Source organism: Xenia sp. Carnegie-2017, unplaced genomic scaffold, assembly GCF_021976095.1.
Source record: "Xenia sp. Carnegie-2017 unplaced genomic scaffold, XeniaSp_v1 HiC_scaffold_22, whole genome shotgun sequence".
Classification (NCBI taxonomy): domain Eukaryota; kingdom Metazoa; phylum Cnidaria; class Anthozoa; order Malacalcyonacea; family Xeniidae; genus Xenia; species Xenia sp. Carnegie-2017.
Window position 1 is genome coordinate 6776649 of NW_025813485.1, and position 25673 is coordinate 6802321.

Below are 25673 nucleotides of genomic sequence, written 5' to 3' on the forward strand. Positions count from 1 at the left end.
ATTCATTTAATCACAATTCTATCATTTTCTCAGAGCATCAACAAAGAAATATTTGGGATTAAAGTGGCTGGCTAGATGGAATCAGAGGGGACCAATAGTCATAATAGTAAAATTTTTCAAATCAATAGTTTTCTGCAGATATGCCACTTTTTGTAATGCTTTAGTTGTAAGACAAGCGGGTATAGAGTGCTGTGTTAAAAATTTTTTATAAATTTTTATATCACGTGTAACATAAAAGTAGAACACACATGGCTTTATAAAAACAAAACGATTATAGAAAGATAGATGTTACACGTACTTTACATGCTTCAACTTCAATAAAGTGGGGTGGATACTTTCGTTGACCAATTCTAATAGTTTTTTGTAAACGCAGGATACATTCTTTTGCAATCGGCTGGATTTCCATCCATGACTTGAGGATTGAAATGACATACTTAAGAAGTTGATTGCTATTTTAGAAACAAAAGAATGCATCAATAACGTAACAATGAAGTGTATGGCATTATACGACATGCATTAAATATATATTTTGTAACGATATGAGTTTATCATTGATTTCTACTTATTTACTTGTGTTTTTTTTGCGGTTGAGAGTCCCGCTTATGCAGTCCCGGAAATTCTATTACACTATCATAAAATTACCTACGGCAGTAAAAAACATTTTGGTAAAATTAGTAAGCATATTCATTGAAAATTGACCTAAGCAAATTTCTTTGGAACATATCTATCATTATATGTAAAACAACACTATGTATACTTTACCAACCTACAGGCAAACAGCCCAGTACACAGCCACATCAACTGCCATCCCCGTTTTTCACTGGTACTATAAAGTGTGTATCATAAACATGGCATAAGACTTTTCGGAATTACTTGCAATATTACAATGCAGGTGTCTCTTCCCGATATGTTCCAACGATTTTTAAAAGCACCTTTTCCCTCCAATAAACTTATGAAATGTTGGGACCAGCTCAGTGTCATTACCTGATTTTATTTGCAGTAAGTTGTTTGATGATTTGGCAATAAATCTCATCTCTCATTGGTTCCTGTAATTATAGAGTAAAAAATTAGCAAAATTCTTTATCTTGAACTGATTGTGAATTGGAAGATGCTTAATGCTTTAATTGCACATATTCTGTTACGTTTAGTGCTTTGATAATTTCCCAATCCGTTTAACCGTTTCAGAACCATTTGCTCGAGAGCACAATGGCGTAACAGCGCATGAATTTTCCTCGTATGGATGACGATGAAAGTTCTCATGAGTTTTTCATGTTAACGTATAAGGCTAAATTAAACTTACGGAGTTCAAAGGAGGTTCAAAGATCTCATCTGTTAGTTCGGTAGTTACACTTGTTCTTTTTGATGGATAATCTCCCATGAATTTTAAGATGTTTAAGACCAGTTAAGAAATTCACGCAAAGAGTGATTTTTGACATTAAGCAACAAGTACCTGCTTATAAGTATGCTCAGAGAATATAATTAAGAAAGATTTCGACCTGCTATAATAAGATCTGTTTGAAAAAACTGTCCAATTTAATGAAAACCACACGAAGAAAAAGGATATTTAAAAACGCCTGCGTAGCCTTATAAGACAAATCTTCCTTTCCAATAAGTCTTTGAAGCAATGGCTGCTTGATAGGTTCCTATCAAAACATGGAAGATAGCATTCACCTTTATTATAGTTTTGCAATAATTGCACTATTTTACATATTTTTAAAAATAACAGCAACCCTCCACTCCACCCTCTAAGGAACTCAACAGACACAAGCAACGCAATTATTTTAAAATGGCTAAGTTCTAAACATAAAGTATCCTTAACTAAGTGAAAAAAATACCTTTTGAAATGCCCACATAACTCGGCGAACAGCTCGTGCAGGTTGAACAGTGAAGTGCTCTTTAGAATATTCTTCTAGCGTATAAGGGCTCCCTGCAGTGTCTTTTTCCCTCAAATGGAGCGTGGGATAAGCTGATGAAAGTATTTCTTCTGTCCTTTCTTTACTCTGTTCTTCGAATTGTGCCTGGAATATAAGAAATTGAGTCTCGCAATACTGACCACATAAAATTGTGAGATATCAAGATTCAATTAAATACTTTTCATCCGTCGAATTTTTATGTCGGAGGTAATTTATGAGAAGATACATTAAACATGACCAAGTCCAAACTAATAACATGCATGCATTTCAACGGTTAAGTAAACAAGAGAAGACGACTTTTTGCTCTCTTTTACGAGTCACTCCAGTCTATGGACTCTACATTCAGCTTCATGCATGATTAAAACAATCACGATCTGAAAGAATTTTATTCAACAAATAAAAAAGTAGAGAAACGATGAATATCATGTGGAGAAACTCAATAACATTTTCAAAAACTTACCATGATATCAGCAGTTGGTTTGCTTAAAATGGGTAGCACATACACAGACTCAGCGGACAGATCACCAGACAAATCAGTTCTCTCGCATAAACCTTTGCACCATTCAGAGTTGGTAAAGGAGGCACCAGTCTCGTTATCTTGCAGAACGATCAAATCATTCTTTTTAAATGACAGAAAGTTCGTATTTTCACCTAAATTAAGAGAGTAAAAGGATGCAAATTGTCAGACAAAAACATTAGGCTTTGTTGACATAAAAAAGTAGACCAATATCTTTGAGTGAAAATGTTTTGAATATCCATAAGATTGACAAAAAAAAATTCATCGGTTTCTCATCAATACGACTTGGCTTTTCTTGAAGTATATACAATTACTGAATTAGGAATTTCTTAAGTGTCAAACTTCAAATGCTACACTAGGCCTACATGATTTAGACGGGTGAAACTTTAAAAAAAAATTCTTCAGTTGAAAAAGCATTAACAAAAAAAACTCGTGAAGGAACGTTTTTGCACCTGGAATGTCGCAATCCATCTTGGCTACCACATATTTTGATCGAGCTCGTAAACCATCGAGGAAGTACGTGATGAGTTCGATAATATCTTCACACGATGTTGAAGTGAAGGTAAAGTCCTCACCTTTTATGGTCGAAATGGTGAAACTTGTTTTATCACTGCAATGCAAAAATCTATAAGAATGATGCACTTAGATTATATTGTTCTTTGTTCTTAAGTACGCATAGAAGTAATGTGTCACATGCACTGATTGTTTGCGAAGCACATTACAACTGGGACACAATAAGTCTATGACATATGAAAACAGTAAAAACCTTAAACTCTGTATACATCACATAGCAATATAAAATACTCTTACAAAAAAAAACATAAACAGCATTATTTTCAAACCTAGTGCCTATTCTTAATGATATACTACGACTGTGGATAGTCAAACGCCATGCATGCATTGAAGAAGAAAATTGTATTTGTGCAGCTAATTTTTAAAACTACGAAGATCTGTACGTCCTTCAGCATAAACCAGATATAATAATTGCACATTAAAAGTTACCTCAGTCGGTTTTTAATTTTATCATTATCTTTTTCTTATATTAATTTTGCTAGTTTTCACTTTCATCATCAAATCAGCAAATCAATTCATGCACACATAAAAACATCAAGATACCTGTTGCTTAGCACTCCTGTAATTTTGGCAAACTGCAACTCTAATAGTACAGAGTCTTCTTTATTAAGAACGTACACGCCAGTCCAGTTCACTGCTATAATAATATTCTGCTGTGCAAGAGATGAACCAGAAAGTTGATTGGCTTCATAAAATCGCGAAAAAAGCATTGACCAACGCAAGCGAGCAGTTTCAACAACGTGACCTTTAATTGTATGAGCGTTAACTTTATCTTTAATGGATTTATTCTGGAAACAGAAAAAATGTTAATTGCAGAAGTATGGTGGCTATAAAACAAACAATAAATGAACAAAGAAGACGGCATAACTTTTCATGAGCAACATCAAGCAGTTGCGTTGCCAGTGTATTCAGACTTAATATGGCGGTGGGTGAGGACAGGGGTCAGTTTGGGTTATGGTTAGGATTAGAATTAAGGTTAGAATTAGGATTAAGGTTAGGGATGGGTAAGAGTTAGGGTTAATGAAGATCTAAAAGATACACATGTTTACGTAGAAGGGCAGTTTTCTATAGTATGTTTTAACTAGTGCACTTAATTCCATTTTATCGACATATCTATGCTCAAATATTGCATTTTTTTATTATTCCTCGTGTTTTACTCGTTTACTGGAGGCTGTTATTTTTATAGATATTTGAAATTTGATTCATGTACGTACGTGAAACCTGTATCTTAATGTATTTAAATGTTGCATGTGTTTGTATTAAAATATTGTGTACGTATGTACTCGAAAGTTGTATCTCAATGGAAGGGAATGTTTTGATGTTTAATTTTTAAGTAAATCTTACTTTCGAGTAAGCATCTTCAACTAAATGCCTCCACTTTTCTTGTCCACTTGACGTCTGCATATATTTGTCGGGAATGTACGAATGAAGTGCTGCATTGAAGCGACCTTTGGAAAAGTCTTGATTTAAGTCAATATAGCACTGTATAGCTGCTAGCTCAGCAAGTTCTTCTTCCTGTAAAGGGAAATTAGCTCTCTGTATTTATCAACATTAAGCGGGAGGAGCAGGCTAGGGCACTAGGTATATCAGACTCGTAATATAATGATATTGTTAACTATAATTAGTTAATACGAGTATTGATTTGCTATTCAGTCACTAGACAAACAAAGGGCATAAGAACAAGCATTGCATCATGCTTAAGTCAACAGGTTAAAAACGTTGTTAAATTAAAATAGCAATGCACATGCAGCGTTGCTATCTCTTTTTATGAAAGAATTCATAGCATGCTAATTAACTGGTATATTTTTGAACAATTTTAGTTAAAACAATCAAATACGTACGGTTGAGAATTTATATTCTTCAAATTTCACACCCCTCACAATTTGCTTGTAGATTAAATTTGTGGCTATTATGTCCTCGTGTGAATTATCCCAAGGTGAGAATATTTCTTTGCGGAAAATCAATCTCCATGGAGCATCTCTCTCGTGTTTTCCAAATTCTTTCGCATATTGCTCGCAATAAGATATTGCATCCATTACGTGCTCTTTATTACTACCCAAGCTTGCAAACTATAAAAAAATATATTTAAAATGTGCTAAATAATCTTTACAGATGTACAACCGCAAACATGTATATCACAAATCAACTAAAAGTGAAAAATAACTGCCTCATCCACAAAAAGGAATACTTAGGAAGTTTGAGAAAATATTGAATTGCATGAAGACGTTGTAAAGAATGATGTTATTTTGTTATTTCAATGGAGAAATCGTGGAAGGATCAATTGGAAAGGGCGAAAACAATTTAAACAAAGGAAAAACAAATAGTAAGAATACAAGGATATGAACAGAAGAAAATTGTGTGTGAACACTAACTATTTTCCTGGTATTAATAATCATTGGTGGATGAATGCAAATAATGACTCAAGAAACGAGGCAATGATCTTGTCAATGGAAAGGTAATTGTTAAGACAAAAAGATAGAGTCAAAGCACAGAAATGGAGAAATAACAAAAGTAAATACGGAGTTTGTGGAGGGATTAACTTGTGTGTTTTTTTGAGACGTAAATTTGTCTGAATGAAGGATGTTAGTTGGAAAAGAATGAAATACGGATGCACCTGTAGTTAAGATGCACAATGAAGCAGGAAAAATAGGCGTTATGAGATGATAAAGCTTTACATATATCGAAAAAGTGGGGAAGAACAAAAAGGAATCTGTGTTGTTTGAGGAGGATGAAAAAAGGTGGCAGAGATTCGAGTATTCCTGAAAGTAAAAGGCTTTTTACTTACAGTCCTAGCAAAAAGAATATAACAGAAAAAACAAAAGAAATCCTTCTTAAATAACAACAGTTTGCATTTTGACTTGAAAGAAGAAATGCCTTTTTGATACAAATAGTTTTTGACAATAAGTTGTGTTTGAGGAAGAATAAAAGGATTGATTGTAGAAACAAGTGAAAAAATTCAAGATAAACTAACATCAACATAAGCAAGACAGGCCATGCAGCGAGTTGTATATTATATAAAAGCACACCGGAATGTAAGGAAAAGTAATGAAAGGTTTGTTTCACGCAAGGAACTTTGTGATGAGCCAGAAACAGTTTTGGCCAAATTGAAACACCATGAAATAGTTACCTTTTCATACACAGAAATGTAAATTGAGAATCCGAATGAAGAGGCAATATTTGCTTTTTCGGCAAGTTGTTCACATAGCTCTTTAGCAGTTGTGGCGGAGTCAGCATACAGCGTTTTTGTGGTACCATCCATGAATGCAATTGGTAAGATCATTTGCTTCTTTGATTTTGTCGCCTAAAAATGAAGTAAAAATGACATTAACTGCATAATTGAAGCGACACCAAAATAAAAACCTTTTTGTTGTCCTCTAAAATTGTTTTGTACTTATGTGCTATATACGTGCACTATAAAGTGCAGTTTGTGGTTTTTACAAACGTTCTTGTCATTTTAAATTTATTTTTATGTATAGTTTGTTTAACAAATATCCAATTCAAGAAGAGGACCAGCAGGAGATTGATACTGAAAATGCTGAACATGCTGAACGTGCCGAACACGTACTCGTAATTCAAGCCAGCTGGGAGGCTCTTTTCTAGTTCCATTTTGTCTCGTTCTCAGAAGACGTTCTTCGCAATAAGGAGCATAATCAGGTGGACCGTTACGGATGAAGTTTCTCAAATACTTGAAGAGCTGCAATGTTTAGAGGAATTTGTCTTCATCGAAAATTCGAGTTCCCGTAAAAATAGACAGTGAAATGATATTGTTCATTAATAAACTTGAGACATTGTAAATGAATTTTATAAAGCATCACTATAAGGTGCATTCTGAAGACTTACTTTCTCAGTTGGACAAAAGCAACCAACACATAACGAAAGTAAAATCCATCCACGAGCATGGCTGACCTTGTTCGGATTTTCTGTCAATTGCTTGCAAATCTGGCAGTAAATCTCGTCTCTATAAGAATTCACCAATTAAGTATCAATTATATTAAGGATTTTTACTGTTTGCAAAGGATTGTGTTGGAGTTTAAGTATCAAAATCTCCATTTGATCATACTGTAGTCCAGTGGTATAGACATATAAAGCTTGCACATTTTACGCCCAGAACTCACTCACCATCACACTCATATTAGATCATACATCCACCAATCAATAAAAAAAATTATTTTTTTGTCAATGGGAAGTTTTCATACAAAAATATTTCAAGTTATCCATCAGTGGATTGAAAATACGATCTTCGAATAATTTTGATGTGAATTTTTGTGAGTGTGAGTGAACCTGTACAATAGAGACGTTATATTCCTGCCTGTATGTAAATTTCAGACATTAACAGTAAAAATCCCCGTTTCCTTAAAAATCTATCAGTTTTCACAGTAAGTGAACACACAGAAAAATTAACATAGTAGGTCTAAATAAGCAAGCTTCTACGCCAGTGCTGTAGCCTTTGCTGGATTATGTTCTTAAGTTGCATGTCAACGTTTCATGACATGATTTTAACTCAAAACTTGCTCAACAACAAAGATCCCAACCGTCATGGATATTATTTGAGGATCTTTCATGCGTACCTCAACTCAGGCCGTAAAATTCCATGTCCAATAATAAAATGAAGCTTTTTCAAGTTTGAAGTTGGTTTATCAAAAGCAGAGAGGGGACCATGTGATTCAGGAGTGTTGTCTTCACTGACTATTGCAGTCACATCCTAAGTTAAAATAGTCACGTGAATTATACAACGCACAACTGAAGACAATCAGGGTGTCCATTCTTGATTGCATGAAATGACAAAACAAAGCAATTTACGTGTTAGACTTTAGAATTTAGATTGCTACACGTACTTTCGTTATCTTGGATTTTCTTTTCAGCGTTAGCGTAGCTAATCTTTTTCGAGCTGTTCCACGACTTGAATCGTCCTCGTTCTACAATGAAATTGCAATATTTTCATGTAGTTATGTGATATAATTTATTAATTATTCAAATCTCTTACAACATTTCTGTCACCACATGAGGACAGTATTACCTGACGCTGTCCGGCAGACCTTCGCCCAAGAGTGTCATAGATTCTTTTCATAACACGTTCACCTGACTCCTGGAAGAAATAGTGCATTTACACAAACGTAACTTCAAACTATAAATATTAAGTCTGTACAAGAGCGTAGAGATAAAAATTTATTCAAATGTTGTTTTCTGTTGCAATTTTAAAAAAAATAAGCAAAATAATGATTGTTGAACCCATTGCCAGAACAGGCATTGTTTTCATACCTTCGTGTAATTGTTGTCTTTTGGCTCAGGCATGTCGTTCATAAAACGCAAAATGGTTATCCAAATAGCCAAGCACGACTATAATAAGCAAGACAAAAATATGAACCACTTCATTACGAACTAGCTTTGCCCCTAATATATACTGATACAAATTCAAGCATTACAAAACAAGTCACATATGTATAGTACCATCGAGTCCCCTTCGTATGCCATTGGTAACAGAGGCTGACGAAGGTTTTGCTTGATATGTGCATGTGTTGCAGACTGGAAGTACGTTGAAGCAAATTTCGAAAAGACGTACTGTGACAAATCTTCGTCCTAAAAACGAGTATCACTTTAGACATGATGTTTTCATTGCTTCAGAGATGATTTTTCATCACTTTAGACATAATTTTTTTCAAAACGAGCATCACTTTAGACATGATGTTTTTATTGCATCAAAGATGATTTTTCATCACTTTAGACATAATTTTTTTCAAAACGAGCATCACTTTAGACATGATGTTTTTATTGCATCAAAGATTATTTTTCATTGCTTTAGACATGATTTTTTTCAAAACGAGCATCACTTCAGACTTGATTTTTTCATTTTTCACTTTTTCGTATAAATCTTTCTTCAGTTTTGGTTCAACCGAAGAAAGATAAATACAGTTAAACTTTGCTTAAGAATTAAACTTAATAGTAGACATGATCACTTGAACAAACTGGGTTGACATTTGACAGTTACGATACTCTATACAGTTTCCATTCTTTCGTCTTCAAGCTTTAAAACCTCCCAAACTTCCTTTGTTTTAATCTCCATTAAAACACCTTCAGTTGACCTACTATCTAATTCATTAGTATTGTGAAGCGATGAATGTGAAAAAATCATCAAATGTGTCAAGCTTTAATCAACCTTTCGATGATCATCAGTTGTCATCTTCATATGATCTGATGCTATTTTCGGTTGTTGGTTGATTTCAAGGTCCTGTAAAAATATTGTAAAACAGGTTTATGTAACGTTAGGATGACATGAGACATGAATGGATAAGTTGTGTCAAAGCAGAAAATATTTATATGACACTAAAAATTTGTCTCCACTTCCCAATTGATCAGTGTATTTAAAAATGAAAGATCAAACGAAAGAAATTTTAACTTTTTGGATTTGTCTTTAACATAATTTACCTGGAAATATGATGTGGATGTTTCACTTTCTTGATCGTCGTTTTCGCCCAAATAACCAAAAATTTCATCAATCTAAAAAATGTATATGTTCAACAACAGTTATTGCCATAAATGGTAGCCAAAAGTAATTGTTAGATCTTTGCTCAAAAGAGCATCTATTTACATACCATAGTCGAATCATTTACATCTTGTTCACGACGTATTTTCGCAGATTCCTCCAGCTTCATCACATGTTCGGTTTTCTCTTTTGCTTCCCTCGCTCGTTGCAAATTCATTTCATTTTCGCTTTGTTCAATCACATGAATGCGTTCCTTAAATCAGGAAGGAAGATAACTTGAGTAAAAATTATAATACAAATTAAAATCTTCATTTATGAGGTTCATTGTTGGAATTTTATTGCTTGCAAATATAACTCAAAGTTTCTTTCAAATATTTCGCACGAGTATATAAAATCAAGATGTTTACGTTATATAGTTTTTCAGCCTCTCGTTTAGCTGCTTTTTTCCCTTTTTCATGTCTCAGACGCTTTTCTTCTTCACGAGCTATTCTTTCTGCTTCTAACTTTCGCTTTCTCTAGCAAAAAAAATTTTGGTGAAATGAGAATTGTGAATACTTTTGAAAACATATGAAAGAGGATATTTTCAGTTGGTTTATGATAACAGTGATTAGATGACTGTGCTAAATTGACGAGACCTCTGTCGTTGTCTTTGCCATTAAATGAAACCCTCTGTCGTTTAGTAAAACATATTTAGTTAAGGTTGAACACAGTAAAATGCAAATGCAATCTTTCTAATTTATTAGACAAACCTGTCTTCGTATTGCTTCAGCTTTTTGTTTGGCGAGAACACGTCGCCAGCCTGTTTGAATGGTAACAACTGCATTGATACGTTGGCGAATTTTTACTCTACAAATGTACCCACGACAGAAGCTTTGCAAGATGATAAGTCTTTCACGAAGAAGGTTGAATTTATTGGACAAACATTGCGCCCTGTAAACAGCCTGTAGTCGAGCAATACCGCGGCGAAGCTATAGAAAAGGCCAATTTATGTATATGCAAAAAATTACATACAGCTTGTTCCACAATAAAATTTTCCGCTCCCTACCTGCATGTTTTATCATAATTGAATGAAACCAATCATACAGTTTTTACTAAATTAGTGCACTTTACAAAAACTTACACGGATAAAACGAAGTCTTTCTATTCGTGCCCTGTACACTCTTTGCACGACAACAGCCGAAAACTTCAACTGAAGGAAGCGTTTTCTGAAGCAATAACCACGAAAGACTTTCTGAATGACGACCGCTTGTTTTGTCATCACCATATCACGACATTTTCCTAGCATTACGTTATGAACATCCTATATGGAAGAAGAGGTTGTTAACAATGTTTAACAGTTTCATTCACTCATGAGCATATATTTGTGGAATATCATGATGTACTTGTTTTGAACAGATAACCTTTTTACTCCGCGGCTAACACTTTGTTACAAACTGCCTATTGGTCACTAAAATTTGTATATAAGAGCAAATACCATGGCGAATGGTCGAATTAATAACACAATAATTCTTAAAAGAACTGTTTAAAACCTGAACACTAGCCCAACAATTCAAAAAGAAATTTTTTGTGTTATTTAGCTCTAAAAACAGTTCTTTTAGAATCGTTGAGTTGATTTCAAACAGTTCTTTTAAGAACTATTTCGTTACTATTTTGGCCATTCACCATGGTATTTGCCGTTTTCAAAACAATTTTTAAATTTGTCATCACGACAGAGTCTCTATTTTACTTGTCATTAGTAAAAAGTCTATGAGAAACTGGTTCTGCTCATTAACTAATGTAGAAACCTTGAGGAAAATTTTCGTTTTTCCCATCTGCCAATCTTCATTTGGCAACATCATAGAAACAATCGTTTTGGTTGCCTTTTTTTTATTACTTTCTTTTGCCGTCATTCCTTTCAGCAGAAGATAATATCGATGGACAAAATCATCATACTTGTGACGAATTGGGTATCCTTGTCGACGAATTCTACAGAAGAAGATGTGTAAAATTAATAAAAAAAAAACTTTAAAAAATGTTCACAATCTCCTTGTTGTTGCTGTTTTAGTTTTTTCTATCAACAAACAAAATTTTGTCAGGCTCAATCAAAGGAGAAAAGTTGCTATTTGTTTTTTCTTTACATTAAATAAACCTGAGGACAGACCATTCTTTGACAAATAAACGTGTTTACTGTGTTTGCACAGGCTTATGTAAGCTGAATAGACCTTTGGAAGAACTCGAAAGCAGAACAGTGCAAGACCGAGACCGAAGGTCAAGGGCTGCACCTGCTCTAGAGTTGTCACAAACGACTCCGAGGTTTGCATGAGCCTGCACGAAAAACATAATGCAAAAGAGACAAATTTAAAAGAAACGTTTCAATTTTTTCTCTAAAATTTATTTCTGGTTGGTTTGCAAATTCTCTTTGATTGATTGATTGATTGATTGATTGAGGTCAGATCTATTATGCTCACGCTAATGCAAGCAGACCATACAGCGCACGCGTTTTATTGTGTTTATTATATAATTAATATTGAAAAATTTCTTACTTGATGGTCTCCATCATTCCTGAATAACGTAATTGACGACAACACAATTCTCTGTCGAACATCTAAGACATACTTCACAAATTAGTTTTTCAAATTTCACAATATTATTAGCTTCTTGCATGTTTAGCAATCAACTTCAAGTGGAATATCCACTAAATGGAACGTTAAATCTCTTCAAAAAATAATTAATAAGTCACAGCAGAATGAAAATAAACTTCTTTCAAAGCTGAACAAAAATCTGCACTCAAGGTATTTCAAATTGCTTGCAACAGAAATAAGTAACTAAGTTTAACGGCAATGAGGAAAACTGTGCACGGTGTGCATTTTTATGTACACCAGGAGAGAACATGAACAGAGAAGCTAATTGATCTAAAAAAGTGAACAAAATATAACTACCATAGGTTTCTTGAAATTGTTGGGCTTAATGCATCTCACAAAAAATGGATGGCAAGCTTGAAGAGTCTTCATAAGAGAATCCAGAGACTTTTTGAACTGAGCACCAAGTGACGGAGAACGTTTACGCGTTTCATCTCCCTAAATCAAAAAGAGCAAAAGACTGTGGAATAAGACTATTTTAGATGTTTCCTATATAGGTCTATTACATCCCAATCTCCCATGAATCCAACTACCGTATCAAGGTGAGAAAAGAACGCCATCTTGAAAGGTGGCAAAAACATAACTCTGCAATTGTGCATAATAAAATAGAGACTTAGTCGTGGTGACAAGTTTAAAAATTGTTTTAAAAAGGGCCAATACAATGGCTAATGGTCAAAATAAAAACGTAATAGTTTTTAAAAGAGCTGTTTAAAACCAGAATATTAACCCAACAATTCTAAAAGAGCAATAGTAGTCTTTCATGAGTAGACTGCTGAAATGTAAGAACTATTTAAGAACTATTGCGTTATTATTTTGACCTTTCACCATGGTATTGTTTTTTAGAATACTTTTCAAAATTGTGTACAAATGCAAAATAATCAGATTTTAGTCGTAAACATCATATCAGTTTTGTTACCTTTCAAAATGGCGACTTGCCAGACTCTTAACTATAGAATTTTGGTATGAATATAAATACTATGGTATATTCATGTCATTGGTCTTAGTGATGAACCATGAAACAGAAAAATCATCTCCATGTAACTTTTTGATATTCCAGTCAATCATAAATATTGGCTGATGAATAAACATGAATATGCACCCATCCTGCTATGGATAGCAAAGTTACAGCTTAAGCTTCAAGCTTTAAGCTTCACCGAGTTTTTGTACGTCATAATTACGCTCATCATCATATACCTTTGCTTTCTGTCCAGAAAATAAATTGTACAAAAAATCAGATTTGCTGGTCAAGACCAATTCAAGCAAGTCGGCGTTGAATGAGTCTCTGTTTTTGTCCAAAAAGCCTGCCAAGATATTGTTGTGAAAATATAAAGTAATCAATAAATGCTCCCTACATAATCTGCAATTTCCATGCCAAAAAAGATAGATGAGGTAGAATAAGGTTTTTATAAACCATGCAGCTAAGAGATAGCTTCCACGATCACTAGTGACATCGTAATCACCCCGAAGAAACTTCTATATCTCTTACAAACTTCAATACGTCAAATGTGTGGAAGAGACCACCTCGCATAATTTTCATTGCCATTAATTAATAAACAGAATTTTCATGAAATGCGTGAAAAGAGGTTAAGGCGAACTATTATCTTACCATTGCTTTCGTAGGTAACTAAGCCTGCAAAATGATTGATACCAAATCTTGTGTCAGACTGGCTCAATGCAGGAACAAAATGACCGTTTTTTCTTGTTCCATGATTATTGACAAGTTTGTTCAGCATGGTTTGATCTGTTCCCTGGTGACATATAGGACGAGTACAAGTTTTAATTTCATGATTAAAAACTTACGAAACACAACTAAACTCGATTAGGAAGGTTCTTCACAGTGAAGCCTTGCGTTTGAATAATGAAAATGATAGTCTTGGACGGACAACATGCATAACTTATAGAGATGTGGGTTAACCATTGACATACAGCTTCACCAGAAAGAGCGTTATCAGTAATCACTCGTATCCTTACTAACTTAACAGATCAATCAATTACCACACCATAATTTAGGTTTTTCACCAAATGATAAACGACTTTAAATAGAACGACACCTTTGGAAAACGGGATTCTTCATCAATTAATGATATGATGTTCATTGGTTTTTGCCCAAGCATATCAAGAATGTCTTGGTTATCAACAAACGAAATGTGCTGCCATTTGATGCCCTCTTGATCATAATGATCCTATAAAATGATAAATGAGCATTAAATTAATGCTGAACAAACAATAGAATCTAGTTAGAGCAACGTCGTATAAAAATACTGCAGCTGCATGCACTTACGGCCTACTTGATAGAAAGCTCTAATTGCTCAAACATAGTAACCAAAAAACTCGACAAAATAACCTATGATCACAGTTTGACAAAAAAAAACAAGTTTTCAATTTGATTGTAGGCATGCAGACAAGTTTCAACAGGCAGTTGAAACAACAACAGAATTCTTTAAAAACTCATGCTAAAAAGTTCAAGGCGAGAGCTTCATGTGAGGTTTTTATTTAAAACTTCATAAGGAAACTTTATCGTAAGAGCCTGGTAACGATGTTTTTAATGCCGTGTGTAGTCTGCATGCCATCTATGTTTCATGTAAACAGGTTTGTCAAAGTAGTAAGATTCACTAGGGCTAGCTTCCTTCAACAGGAAATGTATACAGGCTAGCAAAATAGTGTCGAGTTTTCATCAATTTATTGAACATCATTATGAAATTCTATCAATCAAAAATAATTAAACAACTATGTACAACTAAATTCAGTGAATTTGAACAGAAAGATATCAACTAACTTGTTCCAACTTGAAAATGTGTCGGACAAAAAATTGCTGAATGTTTTCGTTTGCATAATTGATACACAATTGTTCGAAACTAAAAATAAATAAAAAAATGCAGAAGGAAGCCTCGAGGTGGTAAAATCTATGTATAAAAGACACGTCGTTCTTCTTGAATTACGCTGTTCACTAAATGCAAATAATGTCATTTAACATTTCACCCTTGTTCCTATCAATGAAAACTCTTCTTTTTAATTAAATTCAAATAACTTACCTGTTCTTTCCGAAATTTTCAAAGCCAAAAATATCAAGAACACCAATTGATAAAATGCCTTCAGTGGCAGTCTAGAGAAAGGTAATTTTATGATTGAGTGTCGCAGTCACAACAACATATGTAATGCACTGTTGTACAATTAGATGACAAGTACCTAAAGAGAATGCTAAGTCAGCGATAGTTAACTAAATTTTACGTTAAACTAAAAAGACTGATATTGATAGAATCGTACAACAAACACATTTACTGTTATTATTGTCTTTGTATTTGAAATATACGTATGCTGAAATCGTCAGCGAATTAGATCATTCATCTGAGATGAAATGGTTTTAAAAGTATTTCACCTCACAATTAGCTATGTTTCAAGTTTTTACCGTGTCCTCATAAATGACAGCATTGATTTTGCTGATAATCGAAACGAACACTTTTCCATAGATGCCTTTCACTAAGGCATCTCGAACATTCACAGATTTAACCGCACTGAGAGGCGAGTAAATGCGTTCACCACAAACGATTGTGGATCTAACGGTCAGTGCATCAACTAGCCTTTTCACAGGAACCTGTATATCAAAACAAATAATATGATAGTTCTCACAGCTCACATTAAGTCAGAGAAAGCAAATAGTCTGAATAAAAGCACACCCAAGTATACTTAAGTATAAATGGGAAAGATATAAGGGATCATTTTAAGGGATAAGAATAGTTTCACCGTATATGAACATTTATTGGCCCATTAGCGCAAAAATTAGTGTTTTGCGATGCACATGGATAATACTATGAAATCATATTTTTAAAGATCAATCTATTTGTCATTGATCTTGAAAGATGACGTTTGACCACACAATGTGTTTTAACTCGTTCCTACGATTGGTAGGAGCGAGTTTACCAAATAAACTTCTAGTGGGACAAAGTAGTTGTGGTGGGACAGGGATGTATGACACAAATACGTGTGAAAAAAAGGATGTAATGAGTGAGGAATGTGTTCAGTATGATTAATCATTTTAAAATAAGGGGAAATATATACAAAATAATCTAGTTTTAAACATGACATGCAGAATATGACAAAAATATTTAGCTATGAATTACGCTGTTAATATAGCGTCACTGAACTTTGGAGTTGTTTTTATAAAAATAGGCTATTTGACAATATAATAACTTTTTAAGTTTATGAAATTCCATTGAATTCTAAATAAAACAATTGTGACAAAATTCAAAGAGATTTATACGAACTGACCTCGAGTAGGAGAGCGATCGTTTCAAGGAGTTCCCCGTCTTCGATAATGGTGGCGTCAAGGTTTTTAGACATCGCAGCTAAAAAATATTGAAATTGTCGATTAGAATTACATTTATCATGAAATTGATGATCGTGATTATCATTTCACGAATTTAGCTTTCAATTGTCCCTGTCGTTTTCGCGAGAAGCATAAAGATGCTAACGTCTGCAAAATGAAAATTTGCAAAAAAAAGGCAAAATGACAAAAACTATCATGAACTCTAACGAAAAACAGACATGTATTTTTCCCGAAGCATATTATCATTAGTATTATTAAAATCTTTCAAAGTAAGAGTTCCATATTTTATATCTGAATGACTTGCAAACCGAATGAACAGGTAACATTTTGCACTCTTTAGCATTTCGCTTACGTTTTAATTCAAGATTCCCAAAATGAAGTATGGCTGCTAGGAGTTTAAAGATTTGCCAGCAGTGATCATCAGTAAAATACAGCACCTAAAATAGTTATTCGTCTGTTAGAAAGAAACATAAATAGACAATGATTTAAGAATTAAGATTGATAGTGTTGTAGTATTTTCATCATAATTTAATTAAATACAAATACTTCAAGTAAAATCAGAAGAGTTGCAAAAATTCTGTTCAATTGAGTGCACTATGATTGACTGGTTTACCTTCATTGCACCTCTTATAATGGCAAACTCTTCTGCCTCATCCATATCAGGGCATGTTGTACAATCCCCTTGAGTGAGATAATAGTAGTCCTCAGCACATGTCAAGCCTAACCTTTCTTTTTCCTCGGCCTTCATGCCGGCGAGCATTCGATAGAATATATGATAGTTTCTTTCGTCGTCCATCTAATCATAGAATATGGACGACATTCATGTTGTGATACAACAAATAAGCTTTACTGAAACATAATTTATCGAATGACCAATATCTACGCACATATTTATTCATTGCTACGAACCTGATATACAATTCTGGATTTCTCTAACAAATACTGCTCTATTTTTGCTCCTTTGATAACTCCATATTTGTCAAAATATACGTCGATGTATTTTCCAAACCGACTGGAATTATCGTTTCTTACTGTTTTTGCATTTCCAAATGCTGCACAAAAATAAAAAAGCTCAAAAATGTTTTGTAAAAGTATGTAACTTTCATTTTTGGCAAATAACGTCAAAGAGAAAAGCAATTTTTCAATTTTTTCTTTAATGAAGTCAATGTTTAGTGATAAGACCAAACAGACTTATTTCAAATTTTATGCATCTCAAAAGATAAACGCAACCCATATGATATAAAAAAAATTTGACACACACTTCCAGGACACAGATTTTGTGGAATCCCTGTTCTGTAAACCGGAATTTACGTGATAAATGGTGTGATGAACAAAGAATCCCACGATAGACGATAATCTGTTACCTGAAATATTTTCCAAAGAAAATTATTTAATATTGCGTACCTTCCATTATTGGATTGGCTTCCAAAATTTGCTGCTCGATCCAAGAATGCTGACCACTTACAGCTGCCAAGAATTGAAGAATTAGTTTGGTCGACTCTGTTTTTCCTGCACCACTCTCGCCACTAAACAAAATACGTTTAGATTAGAATTCGTGATTAATGCAAGAATTCAAGAAGAGAGATTTCTTCCCTTACTAAATACTGAACGAAAATAAAAAATTCCTTGTGAAAAACATGAATACATTCCCATTTTTTTGGAACATGCACAGATAAAATGTTAAAAAGCAGTTGGGATTTGATTAATGATTTTACTAAACAACAGTTCTAAGAATGAATCAAATATACTCTACTACTTCACCATTGTCGTCATATATGACAGAAGCAAAAAAATAACATAGTAGCCATTATAAAGCACAATCGCCATTATAAAGCACCGTGATAAATATTACAGCAGAAGCAACGCGACTCTTAAAAACATTACTGACCTAACAAGAAGACATTGGTTGCGTTTTTCGCACATCATGATACGATACGCATTGTCTGCAACAGCAAATATGTGCGGTGGAAGTTCTCCAATCTTTTGATTTTGATATTTCTGTATGTATTCGGCATTATAGATAGGATATAGTTGATATGGATTGACAGCAACCAATATGGATCCCGTATATGTCTGAAAAATGAGTGGCAAATCTAAGTAAAATATAGCAAAATTGAGCTTCATTTATTGTTGTCAGTTGTTAAGAGTATAGAAAAACATTTTTAGGGTGGTTTCTGTGTAACAAGATTGAATAATGTTGTTCAAAAATGGGAACTATAGGTGCACCATTATTCCTAGATAAAATCATATCAAAATTATACTAACCTATTTATAGAGGTATAGCTAAATGGGAAGTGATGCTCATATTGTGACCGCTACATTATATCTCTCATTACTGACATTTATTTTCTATAAACTGAGGCAATAGATTGCATTAAAATCATTATACTTACGTAAATATTATGTTGATAATATCTAATGTAAAGATTGTGAAGCATACCAGCTTCATGAAGGTCATCCAACTGAATCTACAATAAATTAATTAAAGAAGGAAAGTTTCCAAGACATATTCAGCACTCGCAGAAAATGAAAAGAAGACATTTTTGAACAAATTTGAAGACGCATGCTTGGTAAAATTTGCTATCACTGGCGTAGCAAGGCTTTTCATTTACGCTTATGCTGTGCATATTTTTCTTTGTTTACTCATTGCAAGAGCAAAAGATTCCAAACGAAATGAATAATGATTATGTTCAAAAATCAGCAGGTTACGTCCAATATATTGGAGCAGATGGTTATACGCTACTGATTACTACATAAGAAATCAACAATTTTCTACATAATTTTAACGACAACCTTTAATAACTTACATCCGAAATTGCTACAGTCCTTATTATGTCAACAACGTAATGGCAAAATGTGTGTTATTACTCTATTATTGAGCGGGCAGACATTTGAACATTCAGCAGAAAAGTATAAACTACAACTTCACAATTTTTTGATAAAATCATTCTTACCATGTCTTGAACTCCTTGAATGCTTGATGGATGCATTGTCTTGATCGCACCAGCATCCTTTGTGTTCAGCCAGTGCTCCTAAAGTGATTAAAGACGTTTTCCATAGAATCAATAATTGAAGGATGCAACGCTTTTCGCATGACAAAAAGCACATGCAATGAAGCTGCTGGGCAAATTTAGTGTGAAATGCAGTGGTAACTACACGTTACATAACGGAAAGAAACTGCACTTTGTAGCAGTACCTTGACGTTAATGTTATGATATAGTCATGCGTAATGTGACAATATGACCTACACAATAAAAAATGTCTCTCAACCTAATTATAGCATGATTACGGTTGAACACGTATAAAGTGAATTAAGCGTATGAAAAGGGCCTTCCCATTCATTGCCTCAGGCAAGTTTAAATTAAATTTTGTGAAAAAGTTCTCTTCAGTTAAATAAAATAAACTTTGTCTTTCCAGTATTAAGGCAGCAAATATCATTAATACAGGATTAGAGACAAAGCCAACATAATAAAAATTTTCCTTTTACGTCTTTAAAGTCTTGTAGAAGAGTGGTCTATATAGCAAGATGATTCACTGACTAGATTTTCATATCAACAACCAACTGCGTATGTGAACATGATCAACAGAATCACGAAGTTTGTACATAAAGTTTCTTGTAGCAAGACGAAGTTTTAGGCAAGTATTAGATTCAAAGAATATTAAACATTTATTGAGGTGCCTGATCTTTGGAAGATCGATAATTAGGGAGGAGTGCTCGTACTGATAAACGCACGTTATAATCCTGAAAAAAACAATGAATTTCAACGGAACTTAATACGGCATATCATAGCTGTTGAATATAGCCGCCTAATAATTAGAGATCTTTCGATGGATCTGACTATACTTGTACTTTCTTCTTCAGTCCTTGTGTCAAACCACAAGGTTTAAGCAAGTTTGGTGCAAGCTCAACGCCAATCCTCCACACGAAAAAAGTAAATTTTTTATGCCTTAAGAAGCGAGAATTCATAGTTCTCCCAATTGAGAGTTGCACACTTACTTGTCCTTCATCATCAACAATAATAATCTGACCAGAGTCTGAGAGCTTGACAATGCCACCAATAGCAACATCAAATTCACCATTTTTCTCTGGAGCAATCCATACATGTTCACCCTAGAAAAGACGAGAAAATGTATTTATTGTTTATGAAGATTCTGCCATCATACGAGTAGGTGTTGAATACTTTTGAGAACGTAGCCGCTGAAAATGAAAGAAAATAGCAATGTAGTTATGTGGCTGGCACAAACAAGACTCGGCCAAAATTTTTGGAATTTTCACGTGATTTCTTAAATGCGACATTAATTTCTTCATTGAAAAGTCGTAATGGGTGTCACGAATAAATACGTACGTGTCAAAATGTTCAACCGGAATATAAGTTATTCTTTGTCATAAGAAAACGCTCCCAACCAAATCATTTTATTACTTTTGTCTCTCTCACACTATGTTTATGGATACAAGGGACATATTTATTGGATAATGTTTTATGATGTCTCGGACAAATGACTTATCTAAATCTACATTCTTCTATGTTCAACGTTTAAAACACAGTTTTGTTGAATTTAGCTATAAAGTACATACCACAGAGAACACAACCATTCTTAAACGTAAATAAACACAAAATACGGATGTCTAGTGCTAGACGTGATTACAGCATCCACATATATGGCATTAGATGACGAATGTCCACTTTGAAGAATCGTTACAAGATTTCCACGTAAGTTATATCAAACCCATACAAATATAAATCTTTTCCGTATGCACCGTGTAATTTCACGAGCTTAAAATAATTTTGAATAAGTTCAAACGAATGTTTCAAACCAATTTTCCAATAACCATCATCAGCTCTTATCACATTCGAAAGATCTGCCAAAGATGATAGACAACACAATGATTTCGCAAAAAATGGTATTTTGGTATGTTCCGAAGAATGCAATACAGGTTCGTTTAGGTCTGTCAACAATAATTATTCAAATGAATAAAATAATTCACAGCATGAAAGCGCTGCACACATGAACGATGCATTCTTTCTTTTCAAGTTCGTCGCCTAATAATCCTTTTCATAACAGACTAATTATGTTTTAAGCCACGCATAATTAAAGTAAAAAGCACGTTTATGAAACATAGCCAATGAAACTTCGTCGCTCGACGCCACGTTTATATGTGAGCTATCAATTATTTCCTTATTGAGGACATTTTTTCAATTTTGAACTTTGGAAATACAGCCAAGCTTGAAAATAGCTTCGCATACACTCATCAATATGAATTGATGGGACAACAACTTTGATTTCAACTGTGATTTACGGTGTAAACTAGCGCATTCTCATTCGAACTATATCTTTACAAACGCATCTATGTAAACACCAGCTATGTACACATAGTGCATAAATTTTATTCTTCATCAAAGGTGTAACATACAAAGCACAAAGACAGGGCTTAAATCAGTTAAATGCCAGATGTCGTATGAAAATCACAGAAAGTTAAGCATAAGTTATACTAATTCTCGATGAGCTAGAAAAGATCAGAATGAAAATAGTTTCAAAATTAATGATTCAAAACATGATTGGGAAGGTAATAGTTAACATAGAATTTGTAAAATTAACATAATGGTTAAATAGAAACACTTGTACACAAGTGGCTGTAATTGCCATCACTACATTTGTCTCTTAAAGCATTTTAAAGCATCTTAAAGCAATTTGAGACTGACTCGAAGTTGTTGTGGCAGTCTTAAATCCATCGATTAACACAACATTTTTTCTTACCAATAATAGACCGGCGTTCGAAGCCATTATGCAATGTTCAAAGCCGAAACGTGTAAAATAGACAATCACCACAAGAACACAAATGGGCCTCAGTGAAAGATTGATCAAAATGCATTATGAATTTAAGACATGCCCTAAACCAATATATTTTACAATTTCCTACTCTTTATGTTCAAGGAAATCGCGAGTCTCTTCAAGTTGGGTACAACTGCACAAGTATAACTAAAGGTAACGGAGTTCACGCTGACTTAATATGGCAGTAGCATACTTTCCCACACAACTAGGGGTCGGAATGACTAATTAGTACGGATGTTCTTTTGTCAAGAAGAATGCATTATTTTCTAAACAAAACGTGCTTTAACATATTTTGAGATATTTTGCATTACGATGGCCTTATAAAAAGCGGTATGTTAAATGCTTTTGATATTTTGAGGTTTTACTTTTGATTTTTTCTTATTAATGAATGCTAACTATTTCTTTATGTTTGTCGTAAAATTGCAATATATTTCACGATAATCTGATACTAAAGAAAAACTGACAAACGCCAAAGTGATGAATGCTAACTATTCACTAGGAACTAACGAAACGAACATATAATTACCATACGAGGTTTGAAATTCCAGTGATGGCGCTTGCTTAAAATTGCCCGTAACATTTTCTTTCGTTTCCTGAAGTTTATAAAAAATAGTAAAATGTTTTGAAATCAGGCACAACAATTAAACTTCTATAAGCAGTAAGTACACAAAGATAAACTCATTTTGTAAGAATTCGTTCAAAGTCTCTCTATTGGATAGATAATAAAACACACACGATTAAAGGATGAACAAGATCAATGCAAAAATGACAATCACTGAAATGATAGATTTTCACATCTTAAATTCTCACTCGTGAGATAAATTGACAAATTTGACAGGGAAAAAATTAATGACGAATTATTTCTCCGGATTAAACTAGAAAGTGAGAGCGAAATTTTTAATTGTTCAGACAATCACGACAACTTGCTTGTAAGCAAAATTTTATCCTCATACACGCGTGAAAATCTCACACTGCATGCATATCGTGTTTACATCGATTGTCAATAAGGAACTTCGAATTTGAAAAAGCTGAAAATAAAAAGATTGGGACCCATTTCAATTTGTCCTCTCAAGTATTTTTGCAAAAGGATTTGTTCATTTAGTTCAGAATTTTGTTGCAGTTAACAAATAGGCAACCAAAAAAAATGCTGCATAATGCTGAAATTGACATTTTTAATTTGACAGAAAAGTTTAAATCTTTTCGCCATACCATGAGTAACTTGTTCAAGAATTACACCATAAAATCCGAAACGTCGTTCAGATACTTAAAACCACTCGACAAGAACATTTCACACAATATGTTTGTTGAAAAGCAACTGAAAATCAAAAAATTTTGTTCATTTTCAAAGACATGTGACATGTTTATTTCAATAGCTAAGCCCATGGGCGTAGTCAGGAAAGAGCAAAGGAGGTAACTCCCCAGCCCCCTTTTCACATGACGATTTTAGATTTATAGCTTATAGTTTTTTAGTTCCTTTTTTTGCACGTCGAATTTCTCGCTCTCCAACATTTTCATAACTTCTGCCTATGCTCCATGGCTTATAGCCATCGAGTTTTAGTCTTGTAATGTACATTTTGGAACATAATCTATTTTTTTTTAAATAATCGTTGTTTTGCAGTGAGTAAGCAGAGAAAAATATGCATGTAAGGATTAAACAAGGTGGATGGTTATAAAACCAACAAAGTTAATGTCAAGCAAGATCAGCGCCCAAAGGAAGCAGGATGGTCGTCATGATCATGATAAATTTATAATAGTGTAACGAGATTGATACCCCCATTTAAATAACGTGTTGTATTCCAGCATTTGTCGCTCGTAAACGAATTGACTAAGTTAGCAACACATACTCTCATCTTGACATTCCCAACTTTAGAAAATTTGGCACGTTACGTGATTTCATTACTCCTTGAAATGACCCACTCAACAAGTGCTCTTTTCAGCAATTTCAGCCATCACACATCAGAACTTTAATCCAAATCGTTTGGCGATGGCACGGAGCGTAGAAATTTCGATGAGTACAAACGTGGAATCGTCAAATTCACAAATTCATAATCACCGAACTTTCCAAATGATATTTTACTAAGGCAGTTCGTCATATTGAACAATAAAAGATGGAAAGTTAAAGATATAAATATTTCTTTACACTGAGCACGCTGCAAAATTCTTTCGAAGCAAATTATCACCTCGAATCAATACACAAGCCATACATGGTATATTAATTCTGGACTTTTCTAAGCAGTCATGCAGAAAAATTTTGAATACATACGCAACACAAAATGCAAATTATGACGATAAATATTGGATGCAGTAAACACTTTTACAGGTAGCAGTTTACGAACTCAAATATTCGTTTGCGAAATACGCAATAGAAGCTAAGAACATACAACATACATCTGCAGGAGCAGAACGAACAGGTAAGTTTTGGCAGAAATACGTTTCAAATGGCTTTTATGATATATGTATTTCTTAGTACATCGTGGGAGTCAAGAAAATAATGAGCGAGTACTAAGATTAACGTTTGAATTGTTGATTCCTTGGTTCACACAATGTATACATTGAATCCAAAACAAATGAAATATTATATTGACATGTTGCTCTACAATAAGATAGAAGTCTGTTACAAGTGGTATTTACGCCCTTGAAACTATGACATAGCAGTTAACGACATCATAAATGTACGAAATAAAGCATTCGCTGACAGTATGATCGAGATGGAGATGTAACACGAAACGGAGCATATGCTTCTATAATGGTTTTACATTCCGTCAGTTATGTATTGTGTACGGCCCATTTAAACAAAAAGCGAAAGCTGGAGCTGCTAAACAAATAATGTTTACACATCAAAATGTATTCTTTTAAGTCTGGAATGTATTTATTATTTGCAGGTATTTTTTCTTGCTGGAAACGAGCTGCACACGATAGTAATCAGTTACAAAAATGAACGCTCTTTGGGTAATCATTTGGTTTTTGGTGTTGATTTTTTTGGCTTGGCCTGTGGGATTTTTCTGTGCCGGCTGGTATGTCTGCTGTTCTCCGTTCGAGGCGTGTATAAGTGGGTGCAAATCAATAACCGACATATTAATGAAAGGGCTTACATTTCCATTAAATGTTGCCAAACACATGATAGAAGGAAAGACAGGCTGGTGATTTGTAGCTTTCGTTTGTTCTTGGACTATTTGTGCTTACCTTATATTACCTAGCAACAGGGGGAAAATGATATTGTATATGCATGAAATATGAAATGTATATGTATGAAACGTACGTGTACATATATATATGTATCTTCAAATATAATACTTTTTACACATGCATGTCGGTGTTTGCATGTTTTAAGGTTCATACGTGAAAGGCCTGTAAAATTAAAGCTTGGTGTCATCACACGACTTTTCCAGGACATTCTAGCCGGAAAAACAAGCAG

General features: G+C 33.8%; 1 protein-coding gene and 1 long non-coding RNA gene across 2 annotated transcripts in view; one reads left to right on the forward strand and one right to left on the reverse strand.

Annotated features, from left to right (window-relative positions):
* LOC124445679 (myosin-VIIa-like) overlaps window positions 1-22246 on the reverse strand; it is a 33876-nt gene extending 11630 nt beyond the window's left edge. Inside the window, exons 1-44 of the mRNA XM_046996429.1 lie at window positions 22184-22246; window positions 20424-20537; window positions 19381-19458; window positions 18820-18894; window positions 18315-18499; window positions 17831-17952; window positions 17336-17478; window positions 17040-17222; window positions 16779-16863; window positions 16369-16445; window positions 15509-15694; window positions 15135-15205; window positions 14879-14957; window positions 14154-14285; window positions 13709-13850; window positions 13297-13403; window positions 12403-12540; window positions 12007-12068; window positions 11269-11449; window positions 10605-10784; window positions 10234-10452; window positions 9892-9999; window positions 9594-9737; window positions 9427-9498; window positions 9158-9229; window positions 8452-8580; window positions 8263-8340; window positions 8021-8089; window positions 7839-7919; window positions 7572-7705; window positions 6844-6961; window positions 6569-6697; window positions 6131-6304; window positions 4845-5072; window positions 4348-4518; window positions 3547-3791; window positions 2883-3040; window positions 2374-2564; window positions 1836-2018; window positions 1565-1643; window positions 1301-1392; window positions 985-1046; window positions 767-826; window positions 299-449 (exon numbers count right to left, since the gene is read on the reverse strand). Of these exons, the coding sequence (XP_046852385.1) occupies window positions 299-449; window positions 767-826; window positions 985-1046; window positions 1301-1392; window positions 1565-1643; window positions 1836-2018; window positions 2374-2564; window positions 2883-3040; window positions 3547-3791; window positions 4348-4518; window positions 4845-5072; window positions 6131-6304; window positions 6569-6697; window positions 6844-6961; window positions 7572-7705; window positions 7839-7919; window positions 8021-8089; window positions 8263-8340; window positions 8452-8580; window positions 9158-9229; window positions 9427-9498; window positions 9594-9737; window positions 9892-9999; window positions 10234-10452; window positions 10605-10784; window positions 11269-11449; window positions 12007-12068; window positions 12403-12540; window positions 13297-13403; window positions 13709-13850; window positions 14154-14285; window positions 14879-14957; window positions 15135-15205; window positions 15509-15694; window positions 16369-16445; window positions 16779-16863; window positions 17040-17222; window positions 17336-17478; window positions 17831-17952; window positions 18315-18499; window positions 18820-18894; window positions 19381-19458; window positions 20424-20537; window positions 22184-22210 (5514 nt within the window). The 5' untranslated portion in view covers window positions 22211-22246. The remainder of the gene's footprint in view (window positions 1-298; window positions 450-766; window positions 827-984; window positions 1047-1300; window positions 1393-1564; window positions 1644-1835; window positions 2019-2373; window positions 2565-2882; window positions 3041-3546; window positions 3792-4347; window positions 4519-4844; window positions 5073-6130; window positions 6305-6568; window positions 6698-6843; window positions 6962-7571; window positions 7706-7838; window positions 7920-8020; window positions 8090-8262; window positions 8341-8451; window positions 8581-9157; window positions 9230-9426; window positions 9499-9593; window positions 9738-9891; window positions 10000-10233; window positions 10453-10604; window positions 10785-11268; window positions 11450-12006; window positions 12069-12402; window positions 12541-13296; window positions 13404-13708; window positions 13851-14153; window positions 14286-14878; window positions 14958-15134; window positions 15206-15508; window positions 15695-16368; window positions 16446-16778; window positions 16864-17039; window positions 17223-17335; window positions 17479-17830; window positions 17953-18314; window positions 18500-18819; window positions 18895-19380; window positions 19459-20423; window positions 20538-22183) is intronic.
* On the forward strand, window positions 21054-25566 carry LOC124445690. The gene is made up of 4 exons (XR_006948224.1): window positions 21054-21138; window positions 22361-22411; window positions 23877-24669; window positions 25141-25566. It is a non-coding gene; the product is annotated as an uncharacterized LOC124445690 (long non-coding RNA).
* The last annotated feature ends 107 nt before the right edge of the window (window positions 25567-25673 follow it).